This window comes from Vombatus ursinus, unplaced genomic scaffold (genome assembly GCF_900497805.2).
Source record: "Vombatus ursinus unplaced genomic scaffold, bare-nosed wombat genome assembly UNPS02014848.1, whole genome shotgun sequence".
Taxonomy (NCBI): domain Eukaryota; kingdom Metazoa; phylum Chordata; class Mammalia; order Diprotodontia; family Vombatidae; genus Vombatus; species Vombatus ursinus.
Genome location: NW_020954626.1, coordinates 9080880 through 9104977, shown reverse-complemented (window position 1 = coordinate 9104977; position 24098 = coordinate 9080880). Strand labels below are relative to the sequence as shown.

At 38.1% G+C, this 24098-nt stretch overlaps 1 protein-coding gene across 5 annotated transcripts in view; it reads right to left on the bottom strand.

Annotated features, from left to right (window-relative positions):
* Positions 1-24098, bottom strand: part of CGNL1 (cingulin like 1) — a 202359-nt gene that overhangs the window by 23594 nt on the left and 154667 nt on the right. For all 5 annotated transcript variants that reach the window (XM_027840827.1, XM_027840831.1, XM_027840828.1 and 2 more), the window contains 5 exons: positions 22197-22403; positions 21089-21193; positions 11186-11338; positions 9654-9824; positions 1458-1619 (listed from right to left, as the gene is read on the bottom strand). In XM_027840827.1, the coding sequence (XP_027696628.1) occupies positions 1458-1619; positions 9654-9824; positions 11186-11338; positions 21089-21193; positions 22197-22403 (798 nt within the window). The remainder of the gene's footprint in view (positions 1-1457; positions 1620-9653; positions 9825-11185; positions 11339-21088; positions 21194-22196; positions 22404-24098) is intronic.

The window sequence follows — 24098 nt, the reverse complement described above, 5'->3', positions numbered from 1 at the left end:
TAGCAATTTGCAACTATCTTAAGAGAAAAGAAAAATTATATTTAGCCTGCTTATTCTTTCTCCTAGGAGAGACATATCTAGAGAAATTGGTAATATCAGAATTAATATTCACTAGATATCAGTGTTTTCTTTGCCTTTGAAGAGGGTAGGGGAAAGTAGTTATTTGCAAAACAGATTCAAGAATTACATTGACTACGAATTCATCCTTTTTCACCCTGTCCTTGAGCAACATCTATCTGCCTCCTAAAAATATTTTGACATCTTAACTTCTGTTAATGTGATCCAAGTTTTATTTTAATCCAGCTTTTTCTCAAAAGTCTCATTGTCATATTAGATAGTGCTATTTTTTTGGACGACATTGTTCTAAGTATTGTGCTATTTTAAGTATGGGTGTGATGAATCTAAGATTACACCTATACAGCTGTCAGTGCATTATTCTTATTTAGATTTTCTGATTTGATTTACATTTTTTTTGGTTATTTGTTAAGTGTTTCTAGTTGTCTGAAGGACTCACACCTATTTAGTAAATGAATTTGAGATTTTATTTTCAATTGTCTCATACTGTTATTTGTTTTCATGTGTTTATTTCTTCTCTTTCCCACATAATGGTAAACTTCCCGAGGGCAGGGTCCAAGTTCGATGTTTATTTTAGAAAGCCCTATTCCACAAAGTTTTTAGTACAGTGCTAAGTATATCACAGTGCTCATTAAGTAGTTGTGGAATTAAATTATACCATATTTATCATATTTTATATGTTTGCAAAGCTGGATTACACATGAGCAAAGATTAGTTAGAAATAGGAACCCAAAATGCAATGACATTGAGGACTCTGGAACTGGCTTCTAAATCTGAGTTCTGCAACTAACTTTCTGTGTGATGTAAGGTATGTTGTTTAATTCCTCTGGGTCTCAGCTTTGTCATCTCTAAAATGAAGGAGCTGTACTAGTACTTCTAAGTCCCTTCAGGTGCTGTTGGTCTATGAATCCCCACCCTCTCACCAGAGTATCTTAATCATATAAAGGAATGATATTACTAAATTCCCAAGACAATTGAAACTCAATAGAATTGAAATGATACTACTAAGTTCTCAAGAGAACTGAAACTCAAGAAAAATGAAAATGAGTGATTTTATAGCCTAAAAGCTTAGAGGGAAAATCTTCAAACTTTTCCAAGATCTACTCTCTTTTGATCATGAAGACACCAAGGTGGAACAGTAAAGAGAGATGGGCATGGATTCAAGAAAACCCGAGTTCAAATCTGGCCTCAGATACTAGCTAGATGACCCTGGGCAAGTCACCTAACCTCTGTTTGCCTCAGTTTCATCATCTGTAAAATGGGGATAATAATAACACCTCCCTCTCAGAGTTGTGAGGATCAAATGAAATAATAAGTGTAAGGTGCTTAGCTCAATGCCTGGAACATGTTGCAATATAACTGTTAGCTATTATTAACTCTACCTCCATTTGCTTGACTTGTCTACTGCGGTCCTCCTTAAGATGACTCTTGGCCTCCAGTTCATACTCGAGGTCTTTCAACGTTTGTTGCAGAAGTTCTCTTTTTGTGAGGGCTTCATCTTGAGCTCTTTGGCAGTCTCGTAACTCCTCCTCCATCAGGCGCATCTGCAAGGAGAGAGATGGTCATTACCCTGTAACCTGTGAATGAGATAAAAATCCTGGCAGACAATGAACCCCCAACAAGAGGCTTGTGGAAAGCTGATGGAAAGACTGAGCTCTGGTCATAAAGGTAGGCATTGATTAAACTATACTAGGTCACTCGTTCCTGGGGTTACAAAAGTTATTGTATTTGGTCCAGTTCCTAAGGAGCTTCTGCAGGCAGGTGGTAGCACAGTGGATTGAGCACTGGATCTGGAGTCAGAAAGACCAGAGTTCAAATCTGGCCTCAGCAAGTTACTGTCTATGTGACCCTGGGCATGTCTCTTAACTTTTCTCTGCCTCAGCTGCCTCAACTATAAAATGGGGATGATAATAATAGCACCTGCCTCCCAGGATTGTTGTGAAAATCAAATGAAATAATATTAGTAAAGTGCTTTATGAAACTTGTTTCAATTATTATATTATTAACAATATGTAGAAGAAAAAAAGAACATAAACAAAACATTTCTTGAATACACAAAGGAGAGCAAAAGGGAATACAGACAAGGAGGGGCAATTTTGTTTCTCTCATGCTAAATTTAATATACACTTAGAAAACTGTATAAAATAGAAGTTATAGTTTAATATACAATCTATTTTTCTGTTCTATGTGGCAACGTTTATGTCTGTTGATGTTTAAGCCTATAATAAAAAGGAAAACCTAAATTAAAAACCAGTATATGGATAGAGCTTTTGATATGTGAATCTCTTTTGATGAAATAATTATCCTGTCATTGAGAGGGAGAGATAAATCCCACCAATACTTTGAAGTTCATGCTGCACTTTGATTGTATCTCTTTGATTGTTTGCACAGGGTTGAGAGCTAGAAGGTACCTTAGTCAACAACTTGTCCAACCTCCTCTCTGCAGGATGAGGAAAGACCCTCAGAGAGGCTTAAGTGACTTGCCCAACATAATACAGGTAGTAAGTAACAAGAGCCAGATGCTCCAAATCCAATGTTCTTTCCACTTGATTACACTGCTCCCCCATTGTAACATGATTATGTACGTCTAGGCCAAGGGTTCTCAGCCTTTTTGGGAGAGGCATGGACCTATTCATTAGTCTGGTGAAGCCTATGAAGGTGTATCCTTTTCAGAATAATGATTTTAAATGCATACAATAAAATACATAGGATTACAAAGGAAACCAACTATATTGAAACACAGTTGCCATAATGCTGTTTTTTAAGTTCATAGACCCCAGGTAAAGAACACCTGAACTAGATTATAAACTTCATGAACACAGAGACAATATGTTTTCTAGACCTCTGTATCTCCTCCAGCATCTAGCTAGCACAGTGCTTACTATATAGTGGTTGCTAAGTATGTTTCTTGAATCGAACATCATCCTTGAAATCTGCCATCAACATAACTCAACCTTTTTATTGAGATTCCCCCAACATATTCCAAAAATGGGTGAGGGAGGCTACCAAAGCAAGCTGTGCATAAGCTTTCACAAAAAAATGTCTAAAATACCTAAGGAAATGAGATATGGTCTTAGTCAGTCTATATCATCCTCCCCTGACCCTCAACCTCCATCCATCTTGGTCCATGTCCTCAATTGCATTCGAAGAAGAAAAGGTAGATAATTGATTCACTTGCTGCTCAATTAACTTAGGAAAACACTGAAGAGGTATGAGAAAAAAATATTTCACTTCATTATCCTTTCCCTCTACCTATTAATGTGTCTAGGAACATGTTCCCCAGGCCTAGATTAGGAACAAAAATATATAGCTGTATTTACTATGACTACCGCTACTAGTACTACCACTACCATCACTCCTACCCTTAGTCCCTACTAGTACTACTACTACTACTACCACTACTACTACTACTACTACTACCACCATCATCACAACTACTACTACTTGCACTGCTACTATTACCACCACCACCTCTGTTCTTACTCCTTACTACTACTACCATCACAACCACTACTACCACCAGCATCACAACTACTACTATTACCACTTCCATCGCTACTATCACTACTTATTACTATATTATTATCGATGATGATGATGTTGTCAGTATGGCATAATGGATAGAGCCTGCCTTGGAATTAAGGAGACCTGCTTTTCAAGTTCTGACTCTAACACATACTGGCTATGTGACCCTGGGCAACTCACTTTACCTGGCAGTACCCCATGCAACTCATATTATAAATTGCAAAGAAGGCATAAATCTGCATCTACATCAGCAGAGAGAAATTCTCAATGGGAGCTCCCTACAATGATGAAATTATAGAAACAGTCAAATATATATATTTATATATATGTCTATGCCACATTACTTTAAGGTTACAAAACACAAGACTGACAACAGACCTAGGAAGTAGTTATGCAAGTATTTTATAAAAGAGGAAACTGAGGCTCAGTGTGGTCACACTGCTAGGAAGGGTTGTGATGTGAGATGATTTCCATGACAACACAAAGTCCTCCTTGCCTCACATGTATGTCCCACTGGTCCAAAGAATGTCTGAAACATCACCATTATATATCCTTTCCTTTGAAGGCCTTTCCCAATTCTCCCAGCTACTTTCCCTTCCAAACTACCTTTACCTATATTATATATCTTGTATGTGATTTGCATGTTGTTTCCTTCATTATAATGTGAGTTCCTTAAAAGCAGGAACAGTGCTTTTTGCCTTTCTTTGCACTCCCAGTGCTAAGCACAATGCATGGCATATAATAATTGCTTAATAAATGTTTTTTGACTGACTGCTGACTCTAGGTTAAGGCTTTATATATTCGAATTCCTCTAGGTACCCAATTAGACCAATATCAATATTTAACAATGGAATGGGGATTTTTGTATCAGATTAATTTTTTTTTATGTGAGGAAAAAGCCATTAGTTTGGGAATGGGGAAGGGGAAAGAAATGCCTGAAGGATGGGAAGGCAGTAGGGGTCTCAGACAGCCAAGGGACAGCATTAGGTCCCTAGAAATAAAGAATAAGGAGAAGAACCTAAGAAATGGAAATGCAAGGATGCTGAAGACACTTTACACCAGGTTTAACTCTCAGTAGTATTATCTCTAGGGGATGGAACAAGCCTGGACCATCTTCAATTTATGTAGTCACCTCTCCTTACAGACCCTCAACCCTCTCCTCTCCCAAACATATACACTAAGTAATAACCTTCATCCTTTTCTTCATACCTCAGAGTCAATCGTTACTTCATCTCTGTAGGTTAATTTTCCTCATTTATAAAATAATGAAGATATAATGACTTCTAAGGTCCCTTCCAATTTAAAATCCCAGGATGGTCCAGTGGAAAAGATATTTTTTCTGAAGTCAGAGGACCTGGGTTCAAATCCTGATGCTTACTGTGTAATATTGGGCAAGTCACTTAAAATTCCCCCAGGTCTCAGTTTCCTTATCTACAACATGGAGGTTGAACTAGCTAACCTCTGAAATTTCTTCCAGTTCAACATCTGTGAGCTTATTATGATCGTTCTACAAAATGCTAAGAAATAATAACCTGAGAAAAATATTATCCTAAAGCAACATACAGAGCCAGAATATACAGAAATGCAAATGAAATGAAAAACAAAGCTATCCAGAAGTTAATGTCACTCCAGGTTCCTTCAAGAAAATGCCATGTTGTCCAATGCCACAGTCAATCACTTACAGTATTTTTTTCGCCCACAAGATGGCACTGAACCAGCAGTTTAGAAGAGGCATCCATGAATAAACCTTCCAACCTGGGACCACTTTCCATGAAAAAGAAATGGACTAGGTCTAGAAGCAGAGTAGGGTACTCCTCTAGAGACCTGCCCCCAAAAAAACCACACCTCTTTCCCTATCTCACAGGCTGACCCTAGCAGCCTTGACCTAAACCCATCCAAAAATGGCATGTTTTCAAACATTACAAATAGAATAAAAGAAAAAGATTAAAGGTGTGCAGAATTCATGCTAAAGATGAGGAAAACTCATTGTATGTTCTTATATGCCACATATGATGGTCCTAAGAAGTTTACTCTTTGTTTCTTTTTTTCCCCCAAAGGGAAAAGGTATAAGGCAGAGAAAATAGTTTTTTGTTCATTGAAAAAATAAGTTTCCTACTAGAATTATTAGTCAAGAAATATAATAACTTGGAAAAAATCTAAATCTCTATGAGAAAGGGTTTTTCCTCTTTCATCAGATACAGCTTTCTATTACCTATTTATCTTCCCTACAGACTCTAGAGGTACTTTTTGTATGGTAGTTACTTGATAAACATGTGGGAATTGACAGATAAGAAAGAAAAGTTAAGTTTTCAACAACTCATCTTTGATCAAAATAAAGTGAGAGATAATTTTAATTTTAATGTCTGCATTGTTCATTATGAGGATATACAACAGATCTATTCTCACCCAAACTGGGCATTTCCCTTTGCCAAACTGTATGTAGTAAGGAAAAAAAAAAAAAGGACCAGGGCATTAATCCTAGGATAATTTCTTCTTTAAGCATAGTCAGAGATCCTCCACCTTCCTCAGATGTTTAATTGATTCTCAACATAGGAAATAAAATAGAATTTCCAGGCCTTTGTAAAGAAAAAGGCAATTAACAAAGGGAACACACCAAGTTTTTCTAAGATCCATCATGTCTGTGGGGTTTGTTTTTTTTTTAAGGTCCTTGTTTATTTATTCATTTAATTTCAAACAGCTCTGTAACTGCAGCGTGGCACTTGGATCGAAGGTGATATTTGAAAAGTTCCTGTCCTGCAGGTTACAGTGTTCTCAACATCTAGTACTGAATCCACAGCAGGATCTTGCGATGTTTGCTCCCTTCTGTTAGTGCTCAGTACTTTGATAAACATTATTAGTGCCCTTTTGGCACCAACAACAGGCAATGGAAAGCACACTTGTGGCCTGGAACATTGAATTCATGGTATTGACAGAAGCTGCCCTATTGCATTTTGTCTGTGTTTTTTTTTCCTTGAAACCAGAAGAATAATTTATACTTTAACATCAATATTATAAAAATAAACAATTATGAAAGGCTTAAGAACTCTCATTAACAATGATCAACTCTGATTCCAGAGGACTAAAGAAAAAAAGAATGCCTCCCACTTCATAACAGAGAGGTGATGGACGAATATGCAAAATAAGAAACACATTTTTGGATGCTACCGACATGGGAATTTCTTCTGCTTGACTGTGCTTGTGATACAGAAATTCTGTGTTTATTTCTATCTTTTTTTCAGTGAATGGGGAGAGGAAAAAGAGGAATGCTTGATAATTGTTGGTTAAAAAATTAATATTTTTTAAAAAACAACATAAGAAGTGGGTAGATTTTGGGTGTCCAGATGAAACACCTGAGAATAATCTCCCCCTTTTCTGGGGAAATAAAAACAAAACATGCCAAGGTCATGTTATTTCATTGGTGTTAAGAATGACTCTACCAACACAAATCACAACCTAGTCATTAATTTAGTCTTAGATATCAGCCTGAGGCTCCAAGACTGAATGCCTTGCCTAGGGTCACACAGCTGGGAGGTGAAGAGGTCAGAGGCCAGATTGAAAGGCAGGTGTTTCTGACGCCACAATGCTACAGAACTTCAGAAATAAAAAGTTTTCAAAAATGCTAGAGAAAACGTTAATACCTACGTATCAGTCTCAACTTCAAGCTTCATTACAGTTTTATGTGAATTTGAGTGATTGGGGATCCTGTTATCAAGCTCCTTTAAGATCCAATGAGCTCCTCAAAAGATTATTTTTTAAAGGCCTACACTTTTTTCAGCCTCTTTACCATTTACTCATGGGGCTGGCTGACAGTTCCAAATTTATTGTTTGAAGTAAAGGTTTTTTTCTCGTGCACTTTTTGAGGTGAGAGAAGGGAGTGGGGAGGTGGGGAGCAGGTTCAGACAGAGAAAGAAAGAGACAGACAGAGACAAGGGGAGAGAGACAGAGAGAGAAAGGGAAAGGGAGATTGAGGGAAAGAGAGAGACGGAGGGGGAGGAAGGGGAGAGACAAAGATAGAGTCAGAGACAGACTTAGGGAAAGGAAGGAGGGAGGGGAGAGACAGAGAAAGGGAAGAAGGAAGGAAGGAAGGAGGGAGGGAGAGAGAGAAGGAGCTTGTGCTCTTAATAATAAACTTGAGAACCTGAAGAGCACTTGGAGGAGCTTAAGAAGAGGTCTCATAGAATCATCCCGGGCATGGTAGAAAGAGCCAGCCACTCACTGGCTGTGTAACTCTGTACAAGTCATTTCACCTTGTTTGGCCTCAGGTCCTTGATCCGTAAAATGAGAGCACTGGACCAGATCAGTGGCTCTCAAACTGTGGGCCCCAGACTCTTGGGGGCCACGAAGTTATTGCAAGGGTTCTATAAACCATATGCTCACCAAGTATTGTCATTTGGGTTTTATTTAGTTCCAACAAAAGGGTGCATAAGGGGTTTTGTATCAGTGGTTTTATATTATCAATGCTTCATTTGTGCCTAATAGAAGTAGGGGGGAAAAAGTGTTTTCTGGCCTTCAGAATGAAATATGACCTTTTTCAGAATGGCTTTTCTTTATTATGGTTTTACCTCCCAATGAATGGATACAAAAACTGCAATTGCCATGGTGTGGAAGTTCAAGAAATTTTTTGATGTGAAAAAGAGAATTAAAAAAAAAATACTCCAAAAAGGTTTAGCACCAGTAGACTACAGATGACCTCTAGAGTTTCTCTAACTCTTAAATTCTACTTTTTAAGATTTTCTTTAGCTAGAAGGGAATCCTGCAGCCAAATCAATGTGCCTCCCACTAGAGACTTTCAAGAACTTTTAGATTCTTATAGCTGTCGGATACCTGGGGGACACTAAGTCATGTGGCCACATGAAGCTAATTTGTTTGCTTCAGGTGTGTCCTATTGTACTTAACTTTGTTTTCCCCAAAAAGTGACAATGGGTGTGTGTGTGTGTGTGTGTGTGTGTGTGTGTGTGTGTGTGTCTGTGTGTGTGTCTGTGTGTGTGTAGAGTATAACTAGCATTCCCGATTCCTGTGAGCATTTCAGTATTTAATACCAGATTACTGCAGTGATCTGAGTGACCTCCCCTGCCCTTTTTATCAAATAAAATCTTTTGTTTTAAACAACCAAAAGGTAGAAAAGCAATTCAAAAGATGCAACACAAACTAAAAGTTGGCCCACAGCTAGCTTCTTAAGTAGAATTCTATATATTGCCAACTTATAACAGACTGTATACTTGAGGCTCTGAACTGTATACTTATGTTAATAACTGATATTAAAATATCATTTTAGGGCTGACAAAGCACCTGTAAACATTATCTTATTTAATCTCCCTAAATAACATCATGATGATTATGGTGGTGGCTAACATATAGCACCTATTGTGTGCCAGGCACTATGCTAAGCACTTTACCGTTATTATCTCATTTGATCTTCACAACAACCCTGCAACGTAAGTGCTATTATTGTCCCCATTTTACAGAAGAGGAAACTGAGCAAACAGGGTTAAGTGACTTGCTGAAGGTCACACACAGCTAGAAAGTATGTGAGGCTGGACTTGAACTCAGGTCTTCCTGAGTCTAGGCCCACTGCTCTATTCACAGCATCATCTAGCCGCCTCTAATTCTATGATGTTACAGGTATAAGTAGCTCCATTTTATGGATGAGGAAACTGAAGCTAAGAGAAGAGATTTGCACAGAATAACACAAGAGGTAAATATCTGAGGCTGGATTAAAACCCAGATTTTCCTGATTCCAAGTCCCACACTCTATCCTTGGCACTGTTTTGTTTTTCTCTTTGTACCATAGTCCCTAGCACAGCACCAGACATTTAGTAGGTGCCTAATAAATGCTTATTAGATAAAACTGAATCATCCATTATTTTTTACCTTTAATCACAACAAAATATTTCGCCTCTGAATCCTAAAAATTTTTCTGTCTTATCTAAGCATCCAGATCCAAAAACAATCTGCAGAGCCTACCCCAAAGCAGTACAAAGATCCATCATTTTGAGACATCAGAAGCGTACTTCTGATTTAGAGGTTAACCAAGGGAACCAACTAGCCATTACCTCATCTTGCATTTTTATGGCTGTCAGGCGGGATTTTTCTGCTTCCACGGTTTTCTCTTTTAATTGCCTCTGCATTTCGGCAAGCTCCCGGCGATTTTTCTCCTTGTATTCATCCAGCTGGTTCTGGAGTTCCAGAGTTGATGTCCGTGAAACCTCCACAATGTCGGCCATCTACAGAAAAAATACACATGAATAAATGAAGAGTTGCATTTATTAAGCACTTATTACATACTAGGAATACAGAAATAAACAAGCATGGTAGTCCTGTCCTCAAAGGGCTTAGGTTCTAATAGGGGAAGATAAGATGTAAAGAGAAGATAGAGTTGGAAGTAAGGTGGGTGGGAAATGGGAGATGGCATCATTTAAAAATGGCTAGTAAAAGGCACAGTGGCCTGGTTCCATGTAAGACTAAGTAAAAACTTATTTCTCAGAGGTCATGGTTCCAGGGGCAGTTTGAGTCCCAATGGGAAGATATATAGAAAGCCCATCTCAGACAGCTAGAAATCTAACTTTTTGCTCCTGTTCTACTTAAGTAATGTCATCCTAAGGAATCCATGTGATACCATGAAAAAAAAATTAGATTTGGCATAAAAAGACTTGGAGGTTTGAAACCCAGCTTAGTCACTACCATCTTGTGTCCTTGGGCAAATCAGGTGCCCTCTCTGGGCTGATTTTTTTCATCTATAAAATAAGAATTTAGACTAGCTCCTTTTGAAGGTCCCTACCAACTCCAAATCCTCTGATCTGATATACTGCCAAATTTACCTTGCCCCTCCCAAACTGGACAGGTTTTTTTTTTTTCCTCCAGAAAGATTTTGTAAAGTGCCTGGGGCAGAGGTTAACGTATAGGTTGAAGGTCACCTTCTTTGAAGAAAAAATGCTTTTGATGTAATCCACCAAAAGACATCTGCTTGGTTCATTTTGTATAGCTCCCATGATGAATACACTTCATCTCATTAGAAAATGACCTATTTAGGGTTGAAGCCCTACCCATGTGTTCAGAACCCATGCTACAAGGGCATTCTTAAAACAAGCAGGAGCTGTTAGCTCAAAAAATAAAATGCCCTCAAAGAGAAAAAGAGTCTTAAAGTTCACTTAACCTAAAAATCTGTATTTTGTGGAGTGGGAAACTGAGGGAGATGAAGGGATGAGAAGGCAATAGGGAAAGTGTTTGTAGCAAACAAAGGTGACAATGTACTTACTTTCCATACATTAATTTTATCTTTGAAGCTAATAATTTCTCTGAGATTAACTCCAAGTTATCCTGTATGTAACTTGTTCTATATAGTTGTTTGCACGTTGTCTTCCCCATTAGAATGTAAGCCCCTTGAGGACAGGGGCTGTTTTTGCCATTTTTGTATCCCAGAGCTCAATATGCTGCCTGGCACATAGTAGGTGTTTAATAAATATTTCTAACTTGGCTTGACTTGAAAACCCTCTGCCAAGTTAGCACAGAAAGGAGCCAAGGTGGGTTTTTGCTATGAAGGAATCACTTGCCTCCATAATGCTTCCTGCCCTGCAGGCCTCCTTACCTCCTTGTGCAGTTTCTCAATGGTCTTGTCCAGTTGCCATCGCTCATTCTCCATTTCATTCTTCAACCTCTTCAACTGTTCCTTCTGATCTGTCTCATCTTGTAACTTCTCAGAGAGATTTTGCTGCTCCTGTGTGGCCCGGCTGAGATTTCTCTACAGGTGACAGAAGACAGGGTAGAGATGGGCAGAGGAGTAAAATATAACCTTACTAACAACTTGTCAGCACCAGCCATGAAAATCAGATGGTGCAAGGGATTTTTCATAAATACCTTAAGGAACTGAATCAATGAAAAAGAAGCAGGTCAAAGTAAGGCTCATTCTCATTTCAGTATTTCAAGCAGTGTGATGAGTCCTTCCACCAACTAATATCACAACCCAATCATCTAAGTCAGGTCTGCACGCCACAGGTTGAACAGTCCTGATTTAAGCGGATAGGCTCTTGGAGCTCAAAAAAGTCATTACCCTGAAGCTAACCTGGTGAAAAACTTCTCATAACTTAGCTAAGCTAATCCAGACATGGCACTAGCTCTTTTTTTTTTTAATGGTATTTTATTTTTTCTAATTACATGTAAAGACAATTTCTAACATTTATTTTTTATAAAATTTTGAGTTCCAAATTTTCTCCCTCCCTTCCTATCCTCTCCCCTCCCCAACACAGTAAGCAATTTGATACAAGTTATATATGTGTAATCTCGTAAAATTGATTTCCATATCAATCATGTTGTGAAAGAAGAAACAGTTTGCAAAACAATTACAGTTTGCAAAGGGAAAAAAACATGGAAAAAAAGGGAAACTAGTATGCTTCAATAGGCATTCATTCTCTATTAGTTCTTTCTCTGGATGTGGATAGCATTTTTCACCATGAGTCTTCTGGAATTGTCTGGGATTGTTGTATTGCTGAGAAGAGCTAAGTCAATCTTAGTTGATAATTACACAATGTTGCTGTTACTATGTACAATGTTCTCCTGGTTCTGCTCATCTCACTTTACATCACTTCATGTAAGGATGGCACTCACTTTTACCTGACCTCTAATAAAAGTGTTTCCAGGCCTATAGGACCCGCCAGTCTTTTACTATCCAGTGAAACATCACTCTAGGACTTTATAAAAGCAAAAGAAGGCTATTTCACACACACACACACACACACACACACACACACATTTACATAACAGGTACGTATTTTTATATACTTGTATAATTATAGTTGTTCAGTTGTTTTTCAGTCATGTCCAACTCTTTGTAACCCCATTGAGTGTTTTTGTGGAAAAGATACTGGAGTGGTTTGCCATTTCCTTCTCCAGCTCATTTTGCAGATGAAGAAACTGAAGCAAATAGTGTTAAGTGATATGCCCAGGGTTATACAGCTAGTAAGTGTTTAAGGCCAGATTTGAACTCAGGAAAATGAGTCTTCCTGACTCCAGGCCCAGTACTCTATTCACTGCACCAACTAGCTGCCCATATATTTTTATATTTTATATAACCTATGTGTACACAATATATATTTATAACTAACATATACATGTAAATTATATATAATATATTCTAATATATTTATATACAACACACATACTATAATACATATATGTGTATATATGCATATGTGTGTGTGTGTGTGTGTGTGTGTATTCCTAAAAATCTTAGTGTAGTTTTAAGCTTTTAATAAAAGAACTCCACTAAGGCTTTTGGGATACCCTATATATTCAAATAAGTGTCTAAGACAGGATATGAACTTGGGTCTTCCTGACTCCAAGTCTGGCTCTCTATCCTCTCTGTCAGAGATGTCAAACTTGTAGTCCAGACACTCCCAAGGATAGCCTCAACTACATTAAAATGTAATTGGGAAATATTTAACAAAACAAATAAATATACAACATAGATAATATTACATTTTTTAAACTAAATCATATACTATGTGGCCCGCAGAGATTCTTATCTATGATTAGTGGTCCCTGTTTCTATTTGAGTTCAACACAACTGTACTGTGCCATCTGCCTCGATTACTACGGTTTTCCTTAAACCTAGTACTGTACAAAGTTCTAGAGACAGAAGTCTTTTGAAAAGGCAATGTAAGCCAGCATCTTACTTTATTCTACTAGGTCATGATGCTAGTTCCAGCCAGCAGAAAAGAAAGCAACTGGAGAGGAATTTTAAAGGAGATGGCAAAAATAGGCAGTTCCGTCTATTGCAATCCCCCCCATTCATTAAAAAAAATGGTAAGTGTTTTGGGGCACTGATTTTGTATTATATCTATCTTGTATAGGACAGAGTATTCAAATCCTACTCAACACCCCGTCCATCTTGAACATATGACCAACATACTTTTAGGAGGATAACCCCACTGTCACTCTCCTATTCTGTTACATGAGCAGAAATAAATGGAGCATCCCACACAAATGGGAGGGGAAGGGAATCCCAGCAACTTCATCCTACAAGTAACTGAGGAACAGAAGCAGCACACCACCAGTCTCCTGGTACACAGATAGGGCTGTCTTGTTAATTTACATTTCCCTTCATAAAGAGTCAAAAGACCGACTGATAAAGCTTTTACAGCTGCAATTCAAGGCAAATAAACACAAAAAAGAGGGAGCAAAAAATCTAAGGCAATCAGTCCTTCAGCTTTTGAATAAATGGTTCATATCATGGATGGTTATTATTATTTAATGTTTTAGGAGAAAGTTACATAAAGGGTTCTGGTACTTCCCCTGGAATTGTTCTAAATGTGAGAAAATGACCAAGAACTTATACCTCAGTCCTTAAATATGAGGTAGCCGGATCAATTAACAAGCATTTATTTAGCACTTTTTGTTGTTTAGTTGTTTTCAGTCACATCTGACTCTGTGTGACTCCATTTGGGGTTTTCTTGGCAAAGATACTGGAGTGGTTTGTCATTTCCTTCTCCCATTCATTTGACAAACGAAGAAACTGAGGAAACAGGGTTAAGGATCTGAGGCCAGATTTGAACTCAGGGAGATGAGTCTTCTGACTCCAGGCCCAGTATTCTTTCCACTGTGCCACCTTGCTGCCCTTTACTTAACATGTACTACGTGCTAAAGGAATGCCTTTCTTTGGATCACTAATCCCCTTTCCTCCTTTCTATGGTCTGAAAAATCACCACAACTAAAGCCCAGGACTTCTCTCTGATGCCCAGAAACACAGATTTATAACAACCCTTTACAGATTGAGTTGTACCTCCTCAAAAGTATCTTTCCATCTTCGCTTGCCACACTCCACAAGTCCCCAAGTATCTCAGGTTAAGCCAGAGGTCTTCCCCCTCAGTAAATTAATGCATGCTAAATATAGGTCTCTGGCTTTCAACATCTAGATATTGGCTAGAAGGCTTCTTCTCTGGAAATCTCTAGAACTCCCAAAAAAGCAGCAGCACTTGAAGAAAGAGGACAAGCACTTGCTATACAGTAGTTTATGATAGTCTCATTAATTTTAGACTTTTTGTTTCTTGGTACTTATCCCCAACTAGACTGCAAGGGTATGTGGAATATATTTTCCATGTGTTTATTTCTCGTTGTTCATTCGTCTCATTGACTCCATTTGGAGTTTTCTTGGCAAAGATAGTGGAGTGGTTTACCATTCCTACTACAGCTCATTTTACAGATGAAGAAACTGAGGCAAACAGAGTTAAGTGACTTGCCCAAGGTCACATAGTTCATAAGCATCTGAAGCTATTTTTGAACTCAGGAAGATGAGTTCAGGCCCAGCACTTTATCCACTGAGCCTCCTGGCTGTCCCATATGTCTCATAACATCTAGTAAGAAATAACACAGGACAAGTGCTCACTTAGTATTCATTTAATGTGTCTTAAGAGATTATCAACCCCATGTTACACCCTTTGAGAAACTGTTTTGATCAAGATTTTATGAGCTGCTGCTAAGGAAATGTACCCTGAGTTCCTCTGGGACAAAGGACACCTTTATTTGTACCTGTAGCTAGGTGCAAATTTAGGGAGGGTGGTCAAAGTGCTATCAACTTTATTCATTTAAAGTGGTCCTAAGAACAAACACTGTCCTCAAAACTCTCTCAGTCTACGTAAGCCATCATTTTAAAACAGGTACAATAAGAAAGCAGGTATAAAACAAACAGGCTGTTAAGAAGCCAGTATTAAAAAGTACTAAATCAGACTATAAGATCAACAGCCCTATATTGTGGCAACTCTGGTTTCACAAACTGAAAGGTCTAGAGAGGCCTACACCAAGCTGCAAAAGTTTTGAGTAGAGACCCATTTGATTTGCCTATTTCAGTTCAACAGCAGAAGGACCAAAAGGTGAGTTTTTCCCCCAGTCTCAGTAAAGTCATAAATACCACCAATAATCAATCAAATAAGCAAGTGATTACTAAGCACTGACTATGTGTCAGATGGGGCGGCTAGGAGTGCTGGACCTGTAGTCAGGCAGACTCATCTTCCTGAGTTCAAATCTGACCTCAGACACTTACTAGCTGTGTGACCCTGGGCAAGTCACTTAACCCTGTTTGCACTAGTTTCCTCATTTATAAAATGAGCTGGAGAAGGAAATAGCATACCACTGCAGTATCTTTGCCAAGAAAACCCCAAATGAGGACACGACAAGTGGAACACGACTAAAAAGACTGAACAACAAAAATAAATGTGGCAGATACCATACTAATGGCATGGAGAGGTCTCAATCTGTATCAATAGAGAAAGGGAGTACTCACAGGGAGTACCCAGGATTTTTTAGATATTGAAATTGGATGTAATAGAATATTAAATACCCAATATTTTGAAATTTTAAAAACTTTAAGGCAGACTTAAAAAAATGCCAATGAATCTCTCCCTGGTCTTCTAGAGAGCTTAACTCTCTTTTAGGCAGTAATCTTTAAAACACAAAAAGAAAATTACTAAGACCATTTGTTTTTTAGATGGAAAATAAATGGTATCTCAGAGTCTAATAAACATGAACTGTCTAGACAGTGTGATTATTATGGAATTATTTCAGAGTACAAACAATGTAGGTAAGACAATGAGAACTACAAACCTAAATGGCTAAAATTTCCGGCTGGATAGTGAATAGCAAATACCGACACCAGTGTTTTCAGTGCATAATACAGGGTATCCCAAAAGTTTTTGTGCCGTTTCAAGCTCCAATACCATTAATAACTTAAAAAGGCACAAAGTATTTTGTGATATCCTGTATTAATATTTTCAAATTGTATAGTGCATTTCACAAAAAGCTTTCACATACATGAGATTATTTTATCCTGAAATGAACCACCTCTTCCATGGGAATGTTACAAGGAACACATTTTATAAGTAGCTATGGAAATGAGAGCTAACATCATTGTTCCAAAAACCTTGTTGAGTTAGCCAAGGCGGGTTTCATTAGCCCACTTTTGCTGAGGACTTGCTTAAGATGACACTTATAGAAAGTGCTTGAGCCAGAGCTTGAATGAACTAACTGCAAGACGAAGACTCTTCCCATTATCCCACACTGCCAGTATGATAGACTAGCCTTTTCCACAGCTGGGAAAACAGACGCTGAAAAAAGTGGCACGTCAAAGATAATTTCCAAAGCACAAATAGAAATTCCAGAGGAAAAAAAAAAGGGCATTAACATCTCTAGGCTTTCAGCCACTATTTGTTCCGTACAGAGAATTAGCTGTTGACTGTAGATTTACAGCTGGTGAAATCCTTCAGTATGTGTGAAACCTCCTGATATGACAGGACAAAGACACAGATGTTCTCAGACATGTGTAAAAGTTGGGCCCAGGATTTAGTGTTTTCTCCTTTTCTGTTCCCAAATTGCTCATAAACTAAAATCCATCTGCAATGCCCAACTCTATCTTCCTTTCTTCCCTTTTCCGTTCAAGGAAAGCTCTCTTCTCTCATCTGCCAATGTTTCAAAGTACATTATTTGAGCCTCTAATTATTTGCATATATGTCTAATCTTCCCTATTAGGTTTAAGCTCCATATGGGCATCAGCTATAACTTATTTCGTCTTTGAAACACCAGCACTTAGCACAATGCTTTGTGCATGGTAGGCGTTCAACAAATGGTTGTTGAAATTTAACTACTGGAGGAAAAAATTCAGTGCTGTGTAATTATAATGACCAAAACTAGCCCTGAAGCAGAAATAAGAAAATGCATCATCTTTGCAGAGGACTCTGAGTTTAGAATATTGCATACCATGTCAGACTCAGCTGATATATTTTGTTGAACTGCAGGGTTTCATTTTTCCTATTGTTTTTATTGCAAGGGATGATTCTCTGTCTTGGGGAGAAGGGTGACATACATATTTGGAAATGAAGGTGATGTTTAAAAAAAGACAATGATAAAAATTTTAAATAAAGCAATTGGACCACTGACTCTTACAGCCACCCTACAACAAACACAAACCAACAGCACTGAAAATGCCACATCATTTTTGTCTGACAAAGGGAAGCCTGTCAGAAAAAGTTACTGTCTACGATAAAATAATTAGATCATGAGAATACCAACTAAACATCACTAGCTGATAAAGATTCATGGCAAAGTTTGATATAAAAAATAAAGCAAAGAAAAGCCAAGGATGCCAGATGCAACTTCAGAATCAAGATCTGCTTAATCAATGACCTTGCCCCCAACTTTGCTAAGAAAACTGAGACCATCTGCCCCACACACCCTCATCTACCCAAGCATGTGATGTCCCCTATTCAACAACTCAAAACTTCTCTCTATCCTGTCCTATGCTCCAGGCTCAAAGAATGAGGTGACCCATCTTGTCAAGGCTAAAGTTTTTACATCTTTCCTCATCTTTTGCAAAAGGAGTTTGCTCCATTTATCATTTCTTCTCTCTATCTCCCTTTTAGCCTTGGCCTCTTACTATCTACTGGCTTTTCCCCGCGTTGCTCTAATATACTCAGGTCTCCCCTATCCTTGAAAGCCTTCAATTAATCCCATCTTTCCCTCGAGCTATTGTCCTTCAGCTCTCCCCCTTTTCACTACAAACCACCTAGAATGAATACCACCCAGTCACTTCTCAGACCTTTGCCATTCGTCCTCTGACCCTCCAAACTTTCTAACAATTCTCTTATAAGGTTACCAATGAGCTCTTAATTCTAAATTCAATGGTCTTTTGTCATTGCTCATCTTCCTTGACCTTTCTGCAGGTTTGGACACTGTCAATAGTCCCCTCCCCATCTCTTTCTCCCCTTGGTTTCCATGATACTGCTCTCTCCTAGTTCTCCTACTCCTCTGATAATACTTTCCCAGCCCCCTTTCATGCATCATCATCTATCTCCAGCCCCCTAAAAATGAGTATCCTCCAAGGCTCAGTCCTAAACCCTCTTCTATTCTCTCTATATACTATTTTCCTTGGCAATTTCACCTGTTCCCAAAGGTTCCTCTATACCAGTCTTATCTTTTCCTTTTTTTTATTCCTTTTCTATCATGGATGCCTTTGGAAGCCCAAGGACCTCTTCTAAGACTTTTTTTTTTTTAATAATTGAAGGAAATGTTACATTTTAGACATCAATGAAAATAAAGATGTAATATTTTTCCCATCCAAGTTCATGGGTAGGTAAATTTATCCATCGACCTCTTGGGGGGATCCATGGACCCTATGTTAAGAACCTCTGCTCTACAAAGATGACTCCCAAATCTATGTATGCAGCCTTACTCTCTCTTTCTTCTCAATTCCACATTAATAATTAACTGTCTGTTAGAAAGTCCTACCTGGCTGTCCGTCCCTCCCATACTGAAAAAACAAACAGGTTCAAAACTGAATTTATCATCTTCCCCTAAAATTGCTCTTCCTCTAAGCTTCCCTATTTCTACTGAGGGTACCCCTATCCTCCTAGTCTGCAAGTTTCCAAACCCTAGAATCAACGGACTTTCTCTACACCCTAACTCCCAATATCCAATCAATTACCAAGCCCTACTGATTTTATCTTCAGAACATCTGTCCCCCTCTATTCAGAGCCACTACCTGAGTTCAGGCCCTTATTACCTATCACCTAAGATTATTATACTTATCTCCTAATTGGCCTTTCTGCTTCCAGTGCCTCCCTTCTCCTGGTCATCTTCCACACAGATTTCAAAATAATCTTCCTAAAGTATGGACTTGATAACATCATTTCTTTTATTTAAAATTTCTTTTATTTTTAATTTATGGAAGAAATGGAATTTATAGAAGCAATTCTTTAACATAGTATAATAAAAAAGTATAGTAACATAGTATAATAAAAAAAGATAATTGCACATGAAACTGCAAATCTACTATGCGCAACTTGCTATTCCTTTCAATATTCCTTTCAAATATGCAACAAAATTATCGTGTAAATTTCTTCTTTTCCTTGCCTCCCCTACCCTGCCCTAGAGATGGCTACCATTAGACAGGTATGTGTGTGTGTGTGTGTGTGTGTGTGTGTATACATACACATGCGTGTATATATATACATATATAAAATTATTCTATACATCTATTTATCATTTCTTTCTCTGGATTCAGACAGCATCTTTCTTCATATGTCCTTTATAGTTGATTTGGGTATTTGTAATAGTTAAAATAACTTTGTAACAAAATAACTTTTCCTACTCCCTGATGGTGCCCTTTTGCTTCTAGGGCAAAATGCAAACTCCTCATTCTGCTCTCTAAGGTGCTCCATAATCTGGCTAGGGACGGCCTTTACAAACTTATTTCATAATACTCCCCTTCAAACTGTTTTTGCAAAATTTGGTTATTTTTAGTTGTCCCCCAAACTTGACAGGCCATCTCCTACCTTCATGCCTGAAATGTGCCCCTCATCTTCACTTCCCCCTTTTAGAGTCTATATGCTTCTAAGGCTTGGGTCAGGGGCTACCTCCTCACTGTCGATTCTTCCCAGGGGTTAGTATCCCCTTTCTCCTGAATTATTCCTAAAGGACTTTGTCTGACATCTCACCTTTCCCACCTTCATTCCCTACATTCTCTTATATTTATCTGGCTTTGTGTCATATTCTGTCAGTAGAATGCAAACTCTTTCAGTCAAAATCTGCCCTAGTTTTTATCTTTCTATACTAAGAGCCTAATACAGTGCATTGCACAGGAGAGACACTTAAAAAACGGTTGTTGAACTACACAAGGCCAGACCAAAAAGAACAAATAAAACTGTTTATTTCCATACTCTCTGAGTTGGTGCTTAGAGTGTGAGAGAATCACTGCATGCATCATCTTTTCCAGCTACAAATGGTCACTTTTAAATTGGTCTCTGAATGTTTCTCACCACAGCACTCTCATGTGCCTGAAGTTATATTTTTCACAAGTGGAAATTTTCACCAGCTCTTCCTTTTCTACATTTCTCTAAAACATCAACTTTTCAGTGCTGAGAAACTATATTACCTGCCTGGGGGTTGTTTCAAATGTTGTTTCTTTAAAAACCATGGGCCTGGGTTGAGAAGGATATCACAAAACACAAGGTACTTTTTACAGAGGTCATTATACAAAATCCTATCTTTAGAAAATACCCTTCAAACCATGATTTCTGATCTACCAAGAAAACATCCTAATATGCTAAGAATCTAGTGACTTTGGGTGGCAGCAGCTGCCTAGTTTCAATTAAAATCTTTATGATAACTCATGTTGTAGGCTTGTAGTCTAGTACAATTTCCCAGAGTTTTGTTTTAAAAGACTACCATGACACATTTGGGGAAATGATTATATAGACCTTTCCACAAAAATTCCCATTTCACCTACTGAAAACTGTCGAGTTTCTAAGGATCTGACTTCTAAATGACACTTCAGGAGAACAGCCAGAGAAATGATTAAAAGCTGTCATGACATTATAGCTGGAGTATGGTAGAGAATCTGCCCTCAAGAGAAGGAGTAAAGATGAAACAATTTCTTTGTGTTCTTTGTACATCATTTATTTGGGGCTTCATTGGAGAGATATTAAAAAGAGCATCCCCTAATTTTTACCTGAATGTCCTCTAGTTGATTCTCCAGGACCCTTTTTGCTGACAGCATTTCCTTTTCTTGGTCTTTGGCACGTAAAAGGGCTTCTTCTAGCTGCTGCTTTTCTCCCTACAATAAAGAAAAAGAGGGGACAATACACTGAGACCCAATGAAGCTGCCACTGAAGCTGCCACTGTGGGATAAAGTAAGCACCACGGGTAAGAGAAAACAGTAGATACAACAAAGAGTATTGTCATAGAAAGCTGCAACAGGACCCAAGGTGGCCCCCAACAAATAGCAGTAATTCTCCTCGTATCTATCAACCTAGATGGATGCACATAAAGCAAAATTTCATTTAAGCCAATAGCATTGGGAAACCGAACATATAACCTTTAATTGACTATTCAGAGTTATAAATGGGAATATCCATTTGTAGGTACTGCTGCTATACACGCAATTACATGCCTGCTTTATTTAGTTTTTCTCTCTCCTTCCCTAATGGTTACCACTACTAGTAGGGGACCAGGCTCCTTCCCTCCCCACTCCAGACCTTTCTCCAACAGCATATCCCTTATGAAAACTTGCTTTTTCAAACTTGTGGGTGTTGGCAAATGAGACAGCCAAGATTACTCTGCATTGTGTCTTTCAAGTAGAGTAAGAAGAAAACCTAAAGGTTCATTCCTATAGACTGAAACACATGAGCTTTAGTACATGTACTTCATGATGGTTATTGCAGATGCTCTGGGTTCTTTTACTTCTGGTTCTTGGCTAGATTCCAGGAAGCTGAGGTTGCTTGAAGCCTGACCTCTTCATAAGTGAAATTTTACTGTGAATATGCATTTATATAACATACACACACACACACACACACACACACACACACACACACACACAGAGCCTATATCAACACTGTTCCCATGCCTCTTTCTGACCTGTTTTCACATTTGCACAACTTCACACAGGACTAAAGATGATTCTGGTTGCACAAAGGACTCTAACATTGCTTTCCACTGGTAAATTATGATTCTAAATCCCTTCCCACCTCAAAACATTGCTGTCTCCCACACACACAAGGGAAAGAGAATAAAGAACAGATGTCACTACACTTGCAGCTTGCCCCAGTGATTCTTACCTCACATTTCTTTAGTTTTTCCTTCATTTTGACTTCATCTAATTTCATCTCATTGACCTGCGTCTGAAGTTGTGTCACGCTCAGTTCCAGTTCTTTGATTTTTTCCTGTAGTTTCTCACTTTCTTCGGCTAGAGCCTTCACCTGGTTTTCTGCTCCTAACTGAGTCAGTTGTGAAGTGCTACTCCGATGGGCCAGGACTGCAACATTCTGTGGAAAGGATGTAATAAGGAGCTGTTAGAACTTTTCTAAATGCTGGGAAGCTGAAATGCTCTGACTGAACATGACCATTCAACTGGCAAAGGGAAAAAGAGAAACAGGGTAGTCTTCCCCACACCACCCCCATCACTTCCTTTTGTTCAATCAATCAATCAATAATTATTGACTGAGATGATTGACAGCCTAGTGTGTAGTAAGCCCTGGCGATAAAAATACAAAGAGCAAAACAATTTCTACTCTAATCATGGAGACAATAGTCATATAGAATTATAAATAAAATAAATATAAATACATAGCAATTAAATACAAAGCAATTTAGGAAAGAGGGTACTAGTTGAGGGGGGAGGAGGATCGTGAAAGGTTTTATGTGGAAAGTGATACTTGAGCTGTGTCTTGAAGGAAGAGAGAAATTTTGTGGAGGTGAAAAGAGAGTACATTTCAGGTATAGGGGATGACCAATGCAAAGTCATGGAGATGAGAGATGGAGAGTCCTGTGTGAAGAATAGAAACCAGTTTCACTGGATTGCAGAATGTGGGAGTGGAAGTAATATACCATGCTGTACATTTGTTTAACAAGTTTATTACTCTGGCTGTGTAGTTTTAGCTTTCTAAAATGAACTCTACTTAAGAGCTTGCTGTTTTCTATCTCTAAATTATTTCAATTAGTTCTCAGTTCAACTGAGAAAGTGCATGTGTAGTTTGCTTAAATTATGATAGAATTCATTCTATGGCAATTGAAATCTATCTTTGCCAGTAAAAGCCATTTGCATTTGTAATGTTCTGCCATACATGTTAAACTGCCTTTTTGGATAAAATCATTGTTGTTATTATATAGAATACAGAAAGTGATATTCATGAAGCTAGGACAGCTAGAGTTAACTACCTGAACTTAGGATACATAGCATGACCTAAAGCTCTAACCATTCATGAAACATTCTCTCAAATTCACTCATGTGAATTTGTACATGTGGTTGACACTCATCACCTCCTTACAAATATATTATAAATCATATCTGTAAAAGTGATCAAGAAACATTTCTGCAGATACATAGCATGAAAATAATAATTCAGATTATGGCTTTTTAATAAAGTTTATCAAATACACTTCTCACAAGTCTGTAAGGTGGGCAACACAGTGGCTGGAGCCTTGGTTCTGGAGTTATAAGACCAAGGTTCAGAACCCACCTTTAATACCTACTATTTGTGTGAGTTTCAATTTCTCTTTGTTTAAATTTCCTCACCTATAAAATGAGGGGGTTGGATTAAATGGCCTCTGAGGTCCTTTCCAATTCTATATCTATGAGTTATTATCCCCATTTGACAGATGAGGAAACTTGTACCTTGCTCATGACTAATTATATATGAATCAGGATTTGAATCCAGAAACTAAATCTGGATATCCTGAATCCTGACTCTTTGCTAACTTGACCTCTGGAAGAAGGAGAAAACTGTTGAGATAGGAACTAGTTCCCACAGGGATTCTTTTCTTTGCTTGTGTAAACTCTTTAGAAGACTTTAAAACTTTCAACAATAAAGTAGAAGTTGTATTCTCTAGAAATTTACCACATACAAGGCTTATAAAAGCCAAAAAGCATTCAAATCAAATGTTTAATTAATTATACCTCAGAAGCTGAACAGTTCAAAACAACTTAATGTAACATTTCTCAATTGTGTACTATGTACAAG